General features: G+C 33.1%; 1 protein-coding gene across 1 annotated transcript; it reads right to left on the bottom strand.

Moving 5' to 3' along the window:
- Positions 1-8006: 8006 nt before the first annotated feature.
- LOC131624958 (N-terminal acetyltransferase A complex auxiliary subunit NAA15-like) lies at positions 8007-20777 on the bottom strand. Its single transcript, XM_058895882.1, has 26 exons — positions 20472-20777; positions 19525-19603; positions 19233-19315; positions 18995-19144; positions 18726-18841; positions 17151-17256; positions 16718-16789; positions 16517-16632; positions 15949-16081; positions 15717-15794; positions 15581-15634; positions 15394-15464; positions 14198-14252; positions 14004-14099; positions 13146-13274; positions 12952-13034; positions 12628-12858; positions 11885-12017; positions 11700-11807; positions 10897-11028; positions 10641-10697; positions 10200-10297; positions 9992-10050; positions 9784-9895; positions 9027-9127; positions 8007-8686 (listed from the first exon to the last, which is right to left on the bottom strand). Exons 1-26 carry the CDS (start codon positions 20520-20522, stop codon positions 8484-8486), a joined length of 2706 nt encoding a protein of 901 aa, XP_058751865.1. The 5' UTR covers positions 20523-20777; the 3' UTR covers positions 8007-8483.
- Positions 20778-21217: the final 440 nt, after the last annotated feature.

The raw sequence follows: 21217 nt of genomic DNA, 5'->3' as shown, positions 1-21217 counted from the left end.
AAAAGTCAAGAAAGTGATGCAAAGCTTGCAAAACAAGAAGAAGAAGAGATGTTTCTGATGGTCACAACAAAAGATGAAAATAAATTCAAGGATCAATGGTACTTGGATTCAGGATGCTCATCGCATATGTCTGGAAGAAAAGATTGGTTTGTCAACATAAAACCCTCAATAAAGAACATGGTGAAATTTGCAAATGACAATACTCTAGTAGCTGAAGGTATTGGTGATGTAATGATTACGAGGAAAGATGGAAAGAGGTTAGTAATTTCCAATGTGTTGTACATACCAGGCATGAAGAGCAACTTACTCAGCATTGGGCAGTTGGTCGAAAAGAATTACAAAGTTTCGATCGAAGACAAGATGATGAGAGTTGTCGATGCAAGTGGGAGGTTAATCTTGAAGGCTCCTATGTCACAGAATAGAACCTTCAAGATCGAACTCAATGTGATGGAGCACGAGTGTCTTGCAACTGCAGCTAGCAGAGATGAATGGATATGGCACTATCGACTAGGCCATCTCAATTTCAATGACATCAGAGAGTTGAAAAGAAGAAATATGGTTTCAGGGTTACCAGAAATCGAAATTCCAAGAGAAGTGTGTGAAGAATGTGTGCAGGCAAAGCAACACAAGAATAACTTCAACAAGGATGCAGGAAGCAAGTCGAAGGCAATCCTTGATGTCATATACTCTGATGTATGTGGACCAATCCAGGTGGATTCGAATGGAGGTAACAAATACTTTGTTACATTCATAGATGATTTCAGTCGAAAACTATGGACTTACCTGATCAAGAAGAAAAGTGAAGTGATCGAGGTATTTGTCAAGTTCAAATCTATGGTCGAAAGACAAAGTGGTCGAAAGCTCAAGGTTTTGAGAACTGATAGTGGTGGAGAATATGTTTCGAAAGACTTCGACATGTTATATGAGAAAGAAGGGATTGTGCATGAGGTGGGGCCACCCTACACTCCACAGCAGACTGGAACTGCAGAAAGGAAGAATCGAACCATCATGAATATGGTGATAAGTATGTTGAAAGTCAAGCATTTACCTAAAGAATTTTGGGGAGAAGCAGTGTCGACTGCAACATACATTCTAAACAGATGTCCGACAAAGAAGCTAGAAGGAATTACTCAAGAAGAATGTTGGTCTGGTGTGAAGCCTAGCTTGAGTCATCTGAAGGTATTTGGATCTATAGCACATAGACATGTGCCAGATCAGTTAAGAAGAAAACTTGATGATAAGTCGAGTCAAATGATTCTTATAGGATATCATTCGACTGGAGGATACAAGTTGTTCGACCCAGTGAACAAGCAAGTAGTGATAAGTAGGGACGTGATCATAGATGAGCTTAAAGAATGGGATTGGACTGAAAATGTCAAGAAGGATTCAGTGAGAATATTTATGACGAACCAGCTACTGAAGTCGAAAGAGAAGAAGTTCGACAAGAAGAAGTCAGAGGTGATGCAGGCCCAGGCAGACCTCAGAGAACAAGACACATGCCTGCAAGGTTGCAAGAATGTGTGATTACATCAGATGATGTAGTCAATGATGAAGGTGAGCTGGTACATTATGCTTTCTACGCAGATGTCGAACCTGTCAATGCAACTGAGGCATTGAAAGATTCGAAGTGGGTGAAAGCTATGAATGAAGAATTGAAGTCCATCGAAGACAACAATACTTGGTCACTTGTCGAATTACCTCAAGGCAAGAAGGCAATTGATGTGAAGTGGGTATACAAGGTGAAGTGTAATCTCAAAGGTGAAGTGACTCGACACAAGGCAAGACTTGTGGCGAAAGGATTTCTTCAGAAGGAAGGAATTGACTTCGATGAGGTCTTTGCACCTGTTGCCAGGATCGAAACGATCAGGTTGGGTGTTGGTCTGGCGAACATGAACAATTGGCACATGTGTCAGATGGACGTTAAATGTGCATTCCTGAATGAACCCTTGGAAGAAGAAGTCTATGTTGCACAACCAGTTGGGTTTGTGAAACATGGCGAAGAGAGAAAAGTGTACAGGCTACATAAAGCCCTGTATGGACTGAAGCAAGCTCCAAGAGCTTGGAATAAGAAGATCGACAATTTCCTAAGGGAGAAAGAATTTGTGAAGTGCACAACTGAACATGGGGTATATGTAAGAAGAAGCAAGAGTGAATTGCTTATACTATGTCTCTATGTCGATGACTTGTTGATAACAGGTAGTTGCAAGAAAGAGATCGAAGGCTTCAAAGGTGATCTCAGCAAGGAATTTGAAATGTCAGATTTGGGCGAAATTTCATACTTCCTTGGCATCGAATTCTACAAGAGTATTAGAGGTTTGATGATACACCAAAGAAGATATGCAAGTGAAATTCTCAAGAGATTTGATATGGAAGAATGCAATTCGAATTCGACACCTGCTGAAACAAGATTGCAACTGTCGAAGAACCCAGATGAAGAGGATGTCGACCCAACCCAATACAGAAGACTTATTGGGTCATTGAGATACCTTTGTCACACAAGACCTGACTTAGCATACAGTGTAGGTATGATAAGTAGATTCATGCAGAAGCCAAAGGTATCACACCTAGCAGCGAAGAAGAGGATACTGAGGTATCTGAAAGGAACTCTCGACTATGGAATTCTGTTTCCTGCAGCTGATAAGGGAAAAGAATGCAAATTAGTGGGGTACACCGACTCCAGTTGGTGTAGTGATGTTGAGGATCGAAAATCCACAGCTGGTTATGTGTTTATACTAGGTGGTGCGCCAGTTGCTTGGAGTTCGAGAAAGGAACCAGTAGTGGCATTATCATCATGTGAAGCAGAGTACATAGGTGCTTCTCTTTGTGCATGTCAAGCAACATGGATGGTGAACTTGGTCGAAGAGATAACAGGTAAAGATCATGGAGCAATTACCATGAAGATCGACAACATGTCAGCTATCAATCTGGCGAAGAACCCGATAGCACACGGTCGAAGCAAGCACATCGAAATGAGGTTCCATTATCTTCGAGAGCAGGTAGCTAAAGGGAAGATGAATTTGGAACACTGCAGAACTTAGAATCAGACTGCAGATATCATGACGAAGGGAGTGATGGTTGAAATATTCAGAAGACTAAGAGCTATGATGAATGTATATAGCTTAGACACAATGAATTAGGTGGTGTGTTAATTTGTAATTCTTTGTGTCGAAGCAGGTTGTTGCTCGAACACAAGGTGTGTCGAAGTGTGTAACAGTTTGTTGCACATAAGTTTGTTTTTAAATCTAGATAGATTTGATTTAGATTTAAAATAGATTAGATTTGATTTAGCTCCAAAATAGGTATTTTGGGCTTTTATAGTTTTGGGCTTTGACTTATGGAGAAAGCTAACCTAAATCTATAAATAGGGGGTAGCCCTCATTATTTGTAATCAAGTCAGTAATGTGTATTCACAGAAGTTGCAGTTGCAAGTGAATAGCAGAATTTCCACAGTTTGTGGGCAGAGAGAAACTCTGCAGAAAATACTTTCTTCTTCTCTTTTAATTTTCGCAAACCCTAATCCTACTTTTGTTCTTATTTTCTTCATTGTCATCTTTAACGATAAGGAATTACTCAAAGGTTTGAGAGTCTAATTCCAACAAAAGTTGCAAGATAAAAAATTATTCAATACCTTTGAATTATTATTATTATTATTATTATTATTATTATTATTATTATTATTATTATTATTATTAATATTACCTTTATATACTTCTTTTTAATAAAGTGACAATAAACAAAATTTAATAAGTATTGAAAGATATTAAGCTATAATAAAATATAAGATTTGATATTTAATTTAATGCATTGTTAGAATGAGGATTGTATCTTAAAAATCATTACAAAAAGACAAAATCAAAATTTATTTATTTATTTTTTATTTAAAGCATTAATATTTTTTTTAATTGTTATATTTGTGAAAAAATTCTTATTTGTGTTTATCTTGAATTTTTTTCTATTATTTTACTTAAAGAAATGTCAATTTGAAATTTTTTATAAATAATTTTTAACCTAAAAGAAATAAATTAACCATGTAAAAATAAACAATATAAATATACAAAAACTAATTATTAGTAGAAAAATCAAAGATATAAACAAAATTCTGATAATGATAAAGATTAAAAGAGTAATTATAGAAATCACTAAAATTAATATAATAGAAATTTTGAAATATTACTCAAAAAAATAATAATATTTTAACCTTTATACTTAAAATATAATAATAATAATAATAATAATAATAATAATAATAATAATAATAATAATAATAATAATAATAATAATAATAATAATAACCTTTATTTTTGCTTAAAATGAGTTATCAACGCAATTAATATATTATCCTATTTTTTGTGATCATTACAAATTATACTATTTTTTGTGATCATTAAAATTATTATGTCTAAATTTGATACTTGTGCATATTTAAAATTTTAAATTTTCTTCTCCATATTTTAGTAATATGAACGTTTTATTATAGTTCATTGACAATTGCCCTCTCAAATATTTTTATACCAGTACCACTGCGTAAGTAATGCGTTTTTCATAAAAAATATGTTGTTTTTTTTTAAAAAAAAAATAAACTCTTTTGGTTAAATAATTTTGTCTTTATATTATTTCATTCTTATTATATTTTAGAAATAAATCCGCGTAATACACTAGTATCCGTACAAACACGAGTATTCAGACAAGAATTTGTGCAACTCCTATGGATGATTATATTTTTTTTTATAATTAAAGAAAAAAGTAAATATATTTTAAATAATGTATCAATTCAAACACGGGAAAAATAAATTTTTAATTTAAATATTTTTATGTCAAAACATAAATAATATTGAAAAAATATATAAATATTATTTATGATCCAAATATAAATAAAAATATTCTTTAATTTCATTTAAAAATAATAAATTCTTTTGATTAAGCAATTTTTTTCTTCTATTTTTATCATATTTTAGAAACAAATGCGCGTAACAGAACAGTACTCGTGCGAACGCACGAGTATGCCCCTAGTTTTCAATATAAACTAGATTTCTAACTAGCGGACAAATAATTTTTAAATTTTCGTTTTAATTTATAATAATTTGTTATAAAATATTACAATGTAATTAGTGGTGTCATACAAAGCTAAAATTGTTTTTGTTAGAAAATAAGTTTGCGATAACTTTTTGCAAGAATGAAACACTTATTATCCTTTGAGTAGTGTTATTTTAACACTGAAATAGATAATATATTTTAACACCCTATAAAAATACATCATTTATAATTATTGACGTGACATATAGAAGGAGAGAATTCTAGTTAAAAAACAAAATTATATGTATACTTTATTTATATACGATGTCAAAATAACATTTCTCCTTATCATTGAGTCATGATATTATTGGTTTGTAGATCAGATTAGTATTTAAAAGAAGCTAATAAAAAACACACACATTCTCAAAGTCCTCATCAATGATAAATTAAAATGTTTCTCATCAATATTCTACAATTCTTCAATTAACTTATTTTTTCTACGTGTTAGAAGCTAAGATATGCTAATGTGAATCTCATAATTATTTTGTATTTATTCAAAGCTTTGATTTACAACTGATCCAGCTTCTAATATATAAGAGAGTTAGAAGTTGGTTGACTTCTACAATCGATCTAACATCCAATATATAAGAGAGTTAAAAGTTAGTTGACTTCTACAATTGATTTAGTATCCAATATGAGTTAAAAGTTGGTTGACTTCTAACTATCATAATATCTTAATCAAACTAACGACTAACTATCATAACAACTGACCATAACCTTGAAATAAGAACAACTAACTGAATTGAGTACTAGACTAATAGATTGCAAAAATTAATACTTGTAATATTTTTCCTCAAGCACAAGGTGATTACAAACCAACTATGAGCTTAACTCTAAGATCTCGAAAGGCTCTAAAGCCTAAATGCCTAGTGAGTGTAAACGTTATCTCTAACAAAATGAATGTCCATCTCAATGTGCTTTTTGCCACAATGCATAACACATTTGTATGATAAATGAACAACACTGAGGTTGTCACATAGTAAAGTGGGAGGGAAGAAGGAATGCATAATTAAGATAAGAGAAATTTTAACCACATAAGTTCACAAGTAGTGCGTGCAAGTTCCTGATACTCAAGTTCATCACTAGACCTAACAACTAAAGATTGCTTTTTGGAGCTCCACGATACTAAGTTTGGACCCAAAAAAATAGCTTTGATCAGAGCTTTCATGATTGCAATGAAGTGTTTATGAACTTTGTCACACACTTCATACTATCATTTTCACATGAGAAGATGTGATAGCATAATTTCTAAAACTGTCGAAAGCAACCACGTAAAAAGAGCATGATCTTGGACTATCCAAGTCCCATACTCCTATAAAATGATGTTGCTAAGGTGATCTTCAAATGTTTTAAACATAAGGATCTTCGGATTGACAACATAATCATAGAGCTCATGCGTTAGGATCACACCTTCAACTTATTGGTTATGAAGCAAGTAGTTGTTAGCATGCAATTTTATAGAAAACTTTGCTCCAAAAGAGGTTGAAGATGGCAAGCTACCAAATGGAGAATTTGTAACTTGCGAAGTGGGCCTGTTCTTTGACGCAGGGGACGACGATTCATCAACAACTTCCGTTGATGAAGGCTTCAACAGAAACTATATAGAAGAAGACACTAAAAAAGGATTAGCAAGCGAAAGATAGGATCGATGATGATGTTGAAACTAAGATATGTTCATATTGATCTTTTCATTCATTCAAAGCTTGACTAAAAAAGGATTAGCAAGCGAAAGATAGGATCGATGATGATGTTGAAACTAAGATATGTTCATATTGATCTTTTCATTCATTCAAAGCTTGACTAAAAAAGGATTAGCAAGCGAAAGATAGGATCGATGATGATGTTGAAACTAAGATATGTTCATATTCATCTTTTCATTCATTCAAAGCTTGACTAAAAAAGGATTAGCAAGCGAAAGATAGGATCGATGATGATGTTGAAACTAAGATATGTTCATATTCATCTTTTCATTCATTCAAAGCTTGGATTTACAATTCACCTAGCATCCAATATATAGGAGAGTTAAAAATTTATTGAATTCTAAACAAACTCTAAACTAACTACAACCAATTTCTAACTGCCATAATTATTTAATCTAACTAACTATAACTTACTTTGAAATAGAGCAGCTAATTGAACTTAGGAGAGTTAAAAATTTATTGAATTCTAAACAAACTTTAAACCAACTACAACCGAGTTAAAAATTTATTGAATTCTAAACAAACTCTAAACTAACTACAACCAATTTCTAACTGCCATAATAATTTAATCTAACTAACTATAACTTACTTTGAAATAGAGCAGCTAATTGAACTACGTACTTGAATAATAGATTGCCAAAATTAATTGTCCCTAGTGATTTTCATGTTTCACTTTTTGAGCAGTTATGACCATTGACTTTCCCTTGCCAAAAATTGAAAGAAAATAAATGGCCTTCTGGTAACTCTTATTTACACGTTACTTCTGTTTTAAATTCAAATTTAGAGTTTACAAGATTTCGTCTTCTAATTTCCCACACCAAACTTATATTGCAGCATCCTGTTGTACAAGTTGCGGGAGAACACATTCAATAGCATCTCCCATGATTCAAATTTTTGAAGTGGAAAATTAACAGAAAAAATAATGGACGAGTATGAGAAGAAATGGCGTAGAATACATGTTAAGTTTAGGATCTGAAGATTTCAATTCTAGAAAATTATTTGTGCCTTCATATTATCATTTTATTAGGTTTATTTAAAAGAAATGCAACATGAAAATAATGGTTGACTGCCATAGTATTTACCTTAGCCACATCTGCCAAAAATTGAGAGAAATTGGAAAGAAGTAATACTAATTTGCAAATGAAAAAGAAAAAACAAGGGGGACCCAAATTACTCAAAAAAAGTAAGGAACTAAAATCACATAAACACAATGTGATATTTGGGTGCCAAAAATGGAAAGAAGTCTTTATTTTACCATAACTCATTACAATGTCCCAAACATGCTAGAACTCAACCAACGGTTTTCACATAAATTAATGTACCATTTCTAAGCCAAAATTTTCACATGGTTAAATATTTTTACATGATTAAGAAGCCAACAGATGGAAAAGTACAACATGCTCTCTGATGTATACTGGGCCTCATGCAGGACCAGAAACTTAAAATTTCAGTAGCTCTCCCTGCTACCTTGGACTATGATGCAACTCCATGTCCATTGACCCTGCTCTTCAACATCCCTCGGGAAAAAAGGGTGATCAATAAAAAATCCAACCCTAAGAGATTAAATTATACACATTTTCAAAAGGAATACAAATCAGTTTAGAGGGAGAACTTGGCAAGGAAAATATATCTTTCGACTTGTTCCCAAAATTTGATATAACCTGCACCAATACTCAGAGTGACCCTTGCTGGGAAGTCGGAACTTTACTGTCAGATAGTGAGATCTTTAAATGTGTCAAGTTTGCCGTTTGATGCAACATGTTCCACAACGTTATCACCCGGTGAATGGCTAGAAGTACCATTTACGGCGGCCTTGCATATTTGACTGAGAGCAGAGTTGGGTGAGGCAGAGCTTTGACTTCCCTCAAAGTATGTAGAGTATGGGAAAAACTCGGCACAGCGCACTTTCCATCCTGCAAACAAATTTACCATTTTTAAATTTGTAAAACATGGAAGGTTTTTTCCCTTCCAAATGGTAAGGCACAAGATTTCCATAGATGAATTATTATTGAAAAATTGGGAGATTCTTGTGATACATAACAAAGTTAACATACAGGACAGGACAGGTAAAAGTATATCAACAATTCTAATTTTGAGAAAAATAACGTTAATAATGCTTGTAGCAAATATTTCTTTGTTCTTTTCTAAAAAAAATTTAGTTCTCCCTTACAGCAATTACTGATTTGTTAATCCTAAAATGTAACGTAGACCCTCAATATTAAAGGAACATAAATAAGTCCTAATGATACTTACTCAATGCAGCATCCTGATCCTCAAGAACTGATCCAAGAAGTTTATGAACTGCAATACAATCTTTAAGTTTCCACTCCGGGATTGGTCCAAGTGCGCCATTTCTATTAGAGAAAATATTGCATGCTTAATATTACCATTAGACATATTAGAAAGCTAAACTTGAATCCAGGCCAGAAAAGTTATAAAGGTGAGAAAAAATCTATAAACACATCAAAACCCAAGAATTCTAGAATAAGCTATGTTCAATATGTTTGAATATTTCATTTGCTTCAGTTTAAATCAATTTTCTATTTTCTTGACATAGATATTTCTCACTAGTTTGTAGTTTATTTGATCTAGTATTTATTACCCATTTTCCGGCGGACTCTTATTTAGCAATTAAGAGTGGAAAACTGACTCTTCACATTTGTCTTCATCTCCAAAAACTTAATTATCTCACCTACAGTCATTCTCTAAAACTATCTGGCATATATTTCGGATCTATGTGAGAATGAAACTCTCCCATTACGTTTCACTCATTGTTGGTTGGGGGATTCGTGTGAAAAGGACAGCTCAGTACCACATCTAGTCATCAAAACGAGATCAGAAAGCTGATCCATAATCAAACGATGATATATAAAACCTTACTGATCCAAATCAACAGTTTTGCATCACATGCCAGTGTCATTCAAGTTTGAAGACAGACAGACAGGCGGAATATACCAAGTAGGTGCTTTCACAGCACGATGAAGCAAAAGATGCTGTAAGAACATCGTACCTTGACACAAGGTTATTTGTTGACCCTTCAATCAACTTGACAGCCTCAGATCTTCTATTGGGATCTAAAATGTACACCATTTCTCCAACAGCAGCTCTATGCATCAAAGAACCTGCAAGATGGGGAAAAAAACACAAGAAACCTTCAAAATCAAAATCAAAACATGAATCCCAAATTCACGGAAAAATGTTCATGACAGAGTATAAACCTTCATGTTTTTCTAGGAAAAGATTATTTGCCTCGAGTAAAGATTTTCCATGCAGCTGACTGCTTACAATGAATAAAGGAGAAAGTTAAAATTGTTGAAGTTATGGCAGGCATTAAATCATGAATTAATCTAAAAAACTGTAAATATGATTGATCACACTGAAAGACAATATAAATGAACAAATGTAAACAGTAGCACACTATAGAACCTTATAGTTTGGCGCTCAGCTTCTAAAACACTCCAAACGAGTTTCTCACCATCAGTCACGGGAGTATTCATGGATCCCACTTTATGGAAGAATTTAATCTGTAACATATAGACTTAGAAATGAATGACCATGGAAAGATAATTCATATCCTTGGTGGAGAGAGGAACAAAGTCACAAATAGAGAACAATTTATTCTAAACAATAAGACAAAAAAGATGGGAAGTGACAAGAGGATTGTTCCAAATTCGAGTATGATTTTTTTAGTACCCCATTTGTCACCTTCTAAATATAAAAAATTTAAAAAGATGGCGTGGCAGTGGTAGGACATTAGACAGCAGATATTCTGTAATATCTTGATTCTTGATGCTGGTAAAACATAAACAACCTATACTTTCTAACTCCAGTAACATATATTCAATTGTTCTTCAGAAGAAAACATACCAAGCAGCGATGACAATCAGGGTGTTCAGCATCCAACCTCAGCAATTGCTTTAAAGCCTACAAATAGAAAGATAAAGAACAATACCTGAATGACCGGCATACATTCTAAACTGGCAAAATGAGTATAAAATAACAACAAAGAGCCCCTTGAAGTTTTTAGCTTTAATGTCTAGGAAAGCCACCTTAATGAATTACTATAAGCCAGGAATAAGATGCTGGAACAAAATATGGGCACCTCTAATTAACAGATTAATACCTGGAAGGCTAGCAAAATCTTCTGTTTTCTCATGTATAATTCAAAGGAGAGCAAGTGAGTCTCCAAAGAATCAGGTGAATTCTTCTGCAGCAATTTCAAGTATTTTGTGGCTTCCAACAATGGATCTTCAACCTACGTAGGACACAATTGCACGAGAAGGGATAATATCAGTCTTAGTATTTGAAAAACTAAATACTTTAATCAACTACATTGATGTTACGTCTTAAAATTTTAGTTATGACAAAACAGCCAAGTACAAGCAATTTTTCTCAGAATAGTATCTGAACTGAATGTTGTGTGTGTATGTATGTATATACACACACATATATATATAAAGTCAATTATGGATCTTAACAAGAGCTTAACATGGTATCAGAGATGCTATGAACAAGTCCTAGTCATTATTGCCCCCAATCCTAAATGGAAAAAAAGCTCAGCTTAAGGTAGAGTGTGCATGAGCATTGTCCGTAATATGCACTTAAGGTAGAGTGTGCATGAGCATTGTCCGTAATATGCACTTAAGGTAGAATGTGCATGAGCATTGTCCGTAATATGCACTTAAGGTAGAGTGTGCATGAGCATTGCATAAGGAGCCATGTTATGTTAGCGAAAAAAGAAAGCCTGATTTACTAAGTGCAAAATTTTGGGAGAATTGGTTCTTAACAGGTCTTACTCATCTTCCAGGAGAATTTACAGTGGAAAGTTTGATTTTGTATGATTGTGAAATTTAAAACAGGTCTCCATGTTGGATATGGAATGCAAATATAAGAACGTTAATGGCAATATGTATACTGAAATTTAACCTGCAACAACTTTTCGCCCCGAGGATCTGGATCTACGGGTTTTGTATGACGTTTCCCAGACTTTGATATACCACTAGCACTTGATTCTTCATTTTTCTCTTCTGCCTCCTATAAAGGAAATAAATCAGTACCATGAATACTTCGGCAGCAAGAAATTCAATAAAAGGTACATAGATTATTAATACTTTTTTAGCTCTCGCTTCTGCCTTTCTCTGTTTTTGCCTTAATTTCTTTTTCTGAGCAGGAAGCAACTTAGACATTTCACTATCCTCCTCGTCAGATGACTTTGGAGGAGAATCGTGCAATTTTATATAACATCTGCAGCAGAAAGCATTATATTATATCCACAAGATTAGAAAGAAAGTACACTTGTTTATACAAAAATTTAAACTGGACTGTTATGGAAGTCCCAAAATGATGTTGTTTTAAGCCATAAAATTGTGAAAGCACACACACCAAATGTTATGCAAAAAATAAGAAAACTCTTGATATGAGGAGGGATATATTCACTTGATAAACTCCAATTATTGAATAATTAGTTCATGAAATGATATCAAAGCCTTTAAGTGATCAAGTGGTCTAAGTTTTATCCCAGTAAGGAGTAAGAAGTTGAATTTCTACACATGGTAAGTAGACCAAAGCATTGTCTGTAATTCAAATTCGAAGGCCTTTTGCTTAAGAAGACATGTTAAAAAATATAAGATAAAGACATTTGTGTCTTCAATTAAACAGCTTAAGCTTTTGAGACAATTGGTTAATGACCAAACCAATTGGGAGGAAACTTGCTGTTCAGGTTCAAGATGCAATTTGCAACCCATGTGTACCATGAGATGAATGAACATAACCCATAAAACACTGCATAATACTAACTAGCATATAAAACAACTCATACAGTAAACCAATCAAATTAAATACAACGAACATTCACCTGATAGCTCCTGCAGCCGCTTTACGAAAATATGCATGTGAATGCAATCTGTCTTGAAATTGAAGCATTTCCACATACGTACGCAACGTCATTTTCCTTAAGCAGTATGAATGAAAATCAAATTGGTCTTCAGTAATATCTGCATAATGCTTCTCCACTGCTAAGAATTTTTTGAGAGACAGTCCAAGATCCCCTTGGCGGAAATGGCTTTCAGCAGAGGCAAGCTCATACCTTCCAAAGATAGATGATACAATCAGAGTTACACATAATGAAACCCTAACATTACAAAGGCATACAGAATGCTATACATCATTAAAGACATACCACATGCACTGCATGTCATGGAGGTTGTTGTGTTGATCCCCATCTTTTGTGAATAGCACAGCAGTTTTTTCGGCCAAAACCATCTAGATATCAAGGGATAGACAATAAAAATGTCAAAAATAGGCAAACAGAAAAAGCAACCCGAGTTATAAAACTGAAGCTAGAATGAAATTCAATGAGATAGATAGAAAAACCTGATCAGCCTGCAGCATGCGCTTCACACAATCACTATTAACATAACGATCGCCAAGATCCATACATCTAGCTTCATCTGCCAATGCAGCAGCAGCAGCCAAATCACCAGCATGCTTCAGTATCCGACTCTGTATTAAAAAACATGCAATGATTATTCAACAGTTTTTCAGTATGCTTTACTGTCAGAGCAAATTACCATCATCACTAATGTCAACTGCATCAACTCATTTTCACTCTTTGATATGAAACATACTCTAATGTAATCATTCAACCTGCCACCCTTTTCTTGTTCATAAAAATACAACAAAGTAGTCTTTAATAAACCTGTACAACTTTATTCAACCTTAAAACCACTGTTTAAGCTTAAAAAAGCTCAGACTCTTGGCGCATTCATTACATGGCATCAGAGTAGTTTCTATGATATATTAGATATCATATTTAACAAAAACAGAATCAAATAGCTTTCTAATGTAAAGTTCATTTTCAATACTTGCAAATTGATTTGTTGGATCAGACATGATATTTTTTTCATATTTGTGTTTGCTATTTTTAGTAAATGCTAACTTGTCTAAAAAGTTTAGCCCAAAGAAAAGAAAATAAAAGAAATGCATATCAAAATGTAATATTTCACAGTAACTGCACTTCCTAGTGTAGCAGGTCTCTATAAATTACTTAAGCTATTTACACTTGCCAAAGATAATTAAGAAAACCATAGAGAAAAGTGTCCTTTAATTAAAATATTTTGTTGACTGGAATATAAAGATATACATATATATACACAAACAGACAATTATAGCAGGATGATATGTAGGAAGGAAATATTTCTGAAATAATTAGAAAGCTAGGTATAAATAAACCTTGGCAGAATATAGATCAATGACAGTAGGTGTATGTTCTATAGCCTCATTGATTTTAGAAAGTGCGATTTCATATTGACCCCGCCTGTCATAATGCTGCACCAATAAAATTTTACTGAATAAGAAAAACAAAAAGAAAATGTAGGAACCCAAACAAAAAGTATTTTAAAAAATCCCCAAAAATAGTCAAAAACCTGAGCCAACAAGAACAAAGTCCACATAAAAGTTGATGGGGGCTCTTTTTCTACTCTGTATACAAGATAGTTGATGGTTAGTGATCCAGCACAAGATAGAAGTGCAACAGCATCTAAATTTCATTATCAACTATAGGTCTTGGCTATAGTATTGCAACCGGATAGTATTTTCATGGGCTCTTATTCCTCCGTGTAGACTTATAGCAACTTTTTATTTTTTAGCCAATTTGACTATTTCTCCCCCTAGACTTGCATTATTTATTTCTTTTTTCTGAAAAAATTTCTTTCACCAAAAACTATAGGGTCAGAACTGTTGTTGTTTCATTTAAGAGTGTGGCTATGAGATTTTCAGAAAGTGCATTTATTGGGAACGAAGTCTACATTATATTAATGGCATGTAAAACCACTTTTCCAGTTTCATTTTTCGGTAACTAAACAAGCATAATTCAGATAGTCATTTACAAAAATAGCTACTTCGGCACCTTAGTTTGTCCAACCCATGACCATGGGTATATAAATGTACATAACTCATGCATAATTTTTCCCATCCTGGGAGGGATGGCTAATAGAGACAGAATTGAAGCCAAACTCAACGGGTGCCCACAAATATTTATCCAAAATAAATCGGGTTTTACCTATTAAATGGGTCAGGGACCTGCACTGAGGAACTACTCACAAATCTATGGATGAGCGCAGCGCAGGTATGAGTACTAAAGAACTAACTCAGCCCATATCCGCGCAATATGTTCGTTATATCTTATAATTAGAATTTGAAATATTTTCAAATATTCTTTAAAATAATTTAGATGATGCACTTATCAATGTTCTTCGCTGATGTTTAATAGCTCAGTAATTAACATTTCTGATTTGTAGTAGTCAGCAAGCCAACCTAGGGGAATTTAAGTATAAAAAAACATAATATCATTAATGCAACCTAGGGGAATTTAAGTATAAAAAAAACATAATATCATTAATGCAAAACTCGGCTAATCCTTCCAAAGTAAAACACACTATTGATTTTGCATAAAAAATTGAAATTAAAATTTGTGAGGGGATAATGAATTCAGAGAGACGTCTCACATGATATATTAACATAAGCACTAAATTTGATCTCGTGAAAAAAAAGAGAGAAAAAGCATGCAGCTTTCCCTTGAACCACACATGAACACCGTAATTATAATTCTTAATTGTGTTACCTCCCAGGGTATTGACCAGTTGCCCTAATAGAATTCTCTAACTCAAGAATAATTTGTTCCAAAATGTCTGCCTGGGGAAAAAATCAGAATACACAAAATCAGAAACAGTATTTTCTACCACCAAAATATACAATGCAATAATAAGACAAGCCAAAATATTTAAATACAAATTTATAATAAAACTAACCTTCCCAGGGTGATTGTATAAAGAAGAAAGATCCGAGAAAAGAGATGGAACTCCCTAGAAACGGAACAAAATCACAGTTTAATTTTGAAGCTAGGTAACTGAGCAGAACATAATACCAAAGAGGCTTTGTGTATACCTTAGTTAGAAGAGGTCTAATATAACTATCAGCTGCTTCTCGAAACCTATCACCTTGAAGAAAATCTAGTGGTATTCTCTGACAAAAATAATAATAACAGATTTATTTCATTCCAAATAATTAGGAAAGGCGCTGAATTACTAAAGTGATGATTGTTATGCATGATGATTAAGGCAGACTATTTATTAAACTAAAAGTATATGTAATGCAATACAAGAATTGACCGCACTACCTTAACAGCAGATGACCACTTAAATTGCTGCCCAAGTGTTTTGTACAAGGTATCTAATCGATCTATTTCATCAGGAGAAAAATGGCCATCTGCGGAATATAATCCTACGCATTGTTGAAGGCCTTCATAATACCTGAGTATCAACATGAAGCACAGATAATTACTTGTCATTCTATGAATCAGTAAGACAACGGACAGAAAAAATACAGACCAACAGGAAAGGAATTATCATACAATTATTTTGCATCATATTATTTAAATGACACTATAACCCAAAACACTTCAGAGATGTTTAAAGCAGCTGAATAGCAAAATGAAACGTGAAACTTTTGTCTGTTGATTTGCTTCCACAAATGAGCATTATCAAAGACAAAATCATATACATGTATATGAGCATTATCAAAGACAAAATCATATACATGAACAACATAAAAAGTTAATGCATTTGAGATAAAGTTATCATATTACATGTTTGACTAATGCAAAAAGGAAACAATAACAGTGGAAGAACATAAAGAAGAAATATATCTAGACATGCAAACCTATAAATAGTAGCCAGAAAGTTCACCTATAATTGTCTGGATTCATGGAAAGCAATGTCTGGTACAATTTCTCGCCTTCTTCTAAGCGACCAAGCTTGACTAACAGTGAAACCTCTTGTTCTTTATATCCAAGCTTATCAATCTGAAAAGATATAATCCGAAAAAAGTAACAAAATCATGCCTTTCAAAGTTCATTCTCAAATTATTTCAGTAAATAAAACTCGTACAATCTTTGTCTCCTTCTTCTGCAACTCCTCAAAAGCTCTCTCAAAAAATCCACATTCCTCCAACAACGAGACCTGGACAAAGATGTTTTATGCAGAAAATCAGGGTAATATTTAATGCTGAAATTTGAACAATGTGAAAGACTTCATATCCATAATCCCTAAACATGCACAAGAAACAGCAGAATGATAACATTAAAACAAAAATAACTAGACTAGAGTCAGCTGAGAAAGGTTCATTTTATAGTGACCACGGTGCATAAGGCTATCACCAGCATTTACTAAATCTCACAAATGATAAAAGGCAATTCAAAATTCTGTAATGTTATAGCAAAATCTAATTGTGACAAATGTTACATGGAACAATAAAAAAAATGTAAAATAGGCATTATGCAATCAACAAGAAAAAACTGAAGACAATAGCCAGAGGAAAAACCTTATATAAAAGCATTTCACCATGCTCAATCCGTTCATTTTCTGGAGGATAATCATCTTCTAATGTCCCTTCATATGCTTCCAGAATTTCAATAGCTTTTGACGCACTGTTTCATATTTGAATTGAAGTTCAGTAACACAAATAACCAAATAAAATTTTCAAAAAATGCCATTTCAACAGCAGCATCGATGATACCAAGGCCAGGATACTGGCAGGATAGAATGAAAAAAAAAAAGAGGCACTTGCACCTTTCTATTCACCATTTCTGTATATAAAAAATGGAACAGAAAAGCCGAAAAAAAATGCATTAGAAAATAGTTTTTCCCCTTAGTTTGACCACTATAGTATCCAGTTGTTATCTGTAGAACAAAACTATAAAATCTTTGAATTTTTAATATATAAAGTTAACTAAATTTCTGAAAGAAGGTATCTACCAGAAATTATCTAAGATTTGTTTTATTTGAATAATGGATCATAGGGTATAACAATTAAAATGTTTCAAATTACTAATGTTCATATTACAATCACAAATAACAATGTGTAAGTTACATATTTGGTCTATATAAATATGACTAACATAAAATTTGTGTAAATGTTCCGTTCAGTTGGAAAATGTGTGCCCTAACTGTCATTAACCTTATAAACATGAAAAATAACAAAAGAAAGCTCTAATATTGATCATTATCTCAATAAACCTTGCATATAATAACATGTTTGCAACGGGTAGAATATGAGACTGGTGTGATATAATTACTACCTGAAAATTGTTATGCTTAATGATCCATCATTAAAATAAAATAAATCTTAAATAATTTGAGGTAGATAATTCTTCATATAACTTTTTAGAAAACTTTAATATATTTAAATTTTCAACGACTACACTAGTTAGACTGCATAACAATCCTAATCAACTTTAGAGTCTAATATTTTAGCCTTTGGGTGCATGATGAGTTATTTGGTTTCGAATGTTACGATTTCACATTTTAAACAAGTTAACGAAGTGTAGAAAATGCATTATATGCTATGTTTAAAAATGTCATGAATCTTGTGATTCATAAAGTAGGAAATTGGCTTGCCAAATTGCTATTTGATTAACAATTTTATTATAGATATATATACCAAACATAGTAGACACCATGAATCGTAAATATGAGAATGTCATGAACCAACTCTCCCTAAAGTTGAATTCATAATAGTGAAGCCCTGTGAATAGTTATACATCTAACACTCTTCAGTCAACAGCCATTTGTACTGAAAAATTCAAATAACATCTCTGTGGGTCCCATTGCAATATAAAGAAAGGAGAGGTGACGAAGGTGTAATTGATATTTTGGGTTGATCTTTTCTATCCCATATTTCCCTTATCTTAGGTCCCTTACTACCCAATGTGTAATATGTATCAATAAAAAACTTGTAAATAATCTCATAATATATCATCTCAAAAGAATCAATTAAACAACAGAAATTTTGGCAAACAAAATATGGTTCATGGCTACCATTTAATATAAAGGTGGCTCAAGCAATCATCACTAGAAAAAAAAAAGCCATTAAATTATATGTAAACTAGTAACATACTTAGAGTTCAAATGATGTGAAACAGCAAAGCCAATCCAGTTCATGCGATGATTTGACTTGAGAGTCAGAAGTTGTTGTCGCGTCTCAACAAAGCCAGATAAATCTCGCATTTGAGCCTGTGGATGAGAAGTAAATAAAATCACATCACTCGTAAGAAATAAGTACATCTTAGAAGAATCCATGAAGTGTGTGGTATTATTAATGTGATGGTAAAATGTCATTGCGAAACATTTGTTAGTAAATAGAAGCAAAATAATTTGATGTGTTACCTGTAAGAGAGATAGATCACGTAAGATTTCAATATTGTCAGGATCTATTCTCAGTGCATTTCGATAGCACTTGATTGCTTCCCTGTATTCTCTGTCCGACCGATAGAGAAGACCATAAACATGCCAGCAAACATGACTCTTAAGGTCATTCTGCAGCAGAGCAAAAATTAGGCATGGAGCATCAGATAAATAAAATGTTGAAAGATTGATAGGTCGTACAAAACCAAAAGCAGCATACCTTCAATCCTTGGCGAACCAGTTCATATGCTTCAGATTTACGATCCATGCAATTTAATGTCAAACCCTTCATCGATAAAGTTTCTATCAACCAGAAGGGGGAACAGACAAATAATAAGAAAAGTGCCCAAAGAAACATAATAATTAAGAGATGGAAAGAGAAGAACTTATGTTAAGAAAAAAAAACCATAGGTCATAGGTGTTTTGTGTTTCTCAAACATATAATAAATAAAACTATTCAAGATGAGAAAGTTAAAGCTAAGCATGCAATAGCAATTATCAATAAAGTATACCTCCATGATCTGGATATTTTTTCAAAATAGCATCGGCTGCTTTGAGACCCTTTTTGTATTGTTTGGTTTCATAGGATTTCTGCAGCAACATAACAAAGAAATTTAAGCACCAATTAACAGTAAAATTTCCCACTCCCAGATTAGTTAAAAAAACCATTTCACTTACTCATAAATTACCAACAACCAGGATTACCAAACTTGATTACATATAATTATAAGCACACATTTGCTTTCTTTTCACATACAAATAAAACCAAAACCCAACATCTAACATGACTACTAGAAAGAAAGCAGAGATAATCCTAGAGTTAAATCTGTTTATCTTAAGAGACTAAACACATTCTTCAAATGAGACAGAGAAGCATCTTTTTTTGCCTGTCTCATTCAAAGCCAAGTAGTATCTTTGTTTCGTTTCATTCCTTTCTAACTATGAAGCACGGACACCGCAAACACAACACCAACACTGACACGTCGACACAGATATTAATTTGAAAAAATGAATAAATTAAACGTAATCACTACAGCGGAGTCGATTTCGGACAGACACACCTTATTTCAGAGGTGTCTGCTACATAGGTTTCTAATTTCAAAAAAAAAATCATTATCTTGATATATTCAATTGCAGAAGCAAATTCCTATTTCAGGTAATCTACAAACACATTGATAAATTCATAAATTGATAAAATTAATTAAATAAAACAAGTTCATCAATAATCTCAGTGAAAACCGTACAAAGTCAAAGTAACGCAAACAGCATGAATTATTAAATTAACACTGCATATACCGATTGATTTAATTTCTTCTATTTCTACGAAGTATTTACAGTGGATTATGAGCAATTACGAGCAAGTAAAGCAAGTAGAAAAAAGTGAACAAAATCTAGGGTTTATAAGGGAGCGAAGAAGAAAGCAAAGTTGGATCGAGCGAAGAAGAGAAAGAAAGGTTACCACGATGAGTTTGAAGAGGTTGGCCTCTTTGGGAGGAAGAGTAGCACCCATTGTTGTGGTCGGCGGCGCAGGGTGAGTTGGGAAGAGCGAGTAGCGAGAGAGCGAAACGAGTTAACGAAGGGGGTTTTGTGATTGTGGTTGTTGTTGTTGTGATTGTGAGAGTGATTTTGAAGTGGATTGAGATTCTGGATGGCGTTCGTTTTTGTTGTGAAGTGAAGGTAGGGAGAGACACTGCAGCGTGCAACCCTACTTCTCTTCTCAATAGCACCAAGCGAGGAATCTACAATGAGTAAATAAAATAAAAAAAGTTAATATGTTAATACTTTGATAGATTTATTTGTATGGGAGCCCTTGTATTAATAATTCATTCACATGTAAGACCCAACAAATATAGATTATCTCAACTTGAAAAAGTAAGTTTTATTAATGATGCAAAGATTATATGTTCAATTGAAAAAGATAATAATATTATTTGAGTTCTAGAAATGTGTCCCAATTTGTTAAAAGACTTGAAATATATGTTATGTGTAATAGTCATTCATTGCAATACTTCACTTATAAATTGTATTGCAAAGATACTTCTTACATCAACTATGTCGATACTCCATTATAAAAAATGTGAGGTATAAAATTAAATCGATTTCGTGAAACAAATAAATCAATGGTTACACAAATATTTGATTGTATGATGAAAACATGAAATATTCATTAATTCTTTTATAGAGATGTGTGTGCGAAATATCTAA

Source organism: Vicia villosa, unplaced genomic scaffold (genome assembly GCF_029867415.1).
Source record: "Vicia villosa cultivar HV-30 ecotype Madison, WI unplaced genomic scaffold, Vvil1.0 ctg.000175F_1_1, whole genome shotgun sequence".
Lineage (NCBI taxonomy): Eukaryota > Viridiplantae > Streptophyta > Magnoliopsida > Fabales > Fabaceae > Vicia > Vicia villosa.
The sequence above is the reverse complement of the archived record's forward strand: the minus strand, read 5'-3'. Positions and strand labels throughout refer to the sequence as shown.

What these genes read in the sequence shown, in the direction of transcription:
- LOC131624958 (XM_058895882.1), bottom strand. Translation starts at nt 20,522, where the DNA reads ATGGGTGCTACTCTTCCTCCCAAAGAGGCCAACCTCTTCAAACTCATC. An exon ending in GTGAAATGCTTTTATATAAG is followed by an intron (nt 16,790 to 17,150) that starts GTTTTTCCTCTG and finishes ATCTTTGTCCAG; the next exon opens with GTCTCGTTGTTGGAGGAATG. An exon ending in GGGGCGAAAAGTTGTTGCAG is followed by an intron (nt 11,029 to 11,699) that starts GTTAAATTTCAG and finishes TGTCCTACGTAG; the next exon opens with GTTGAAGATCCATTGTTGGA.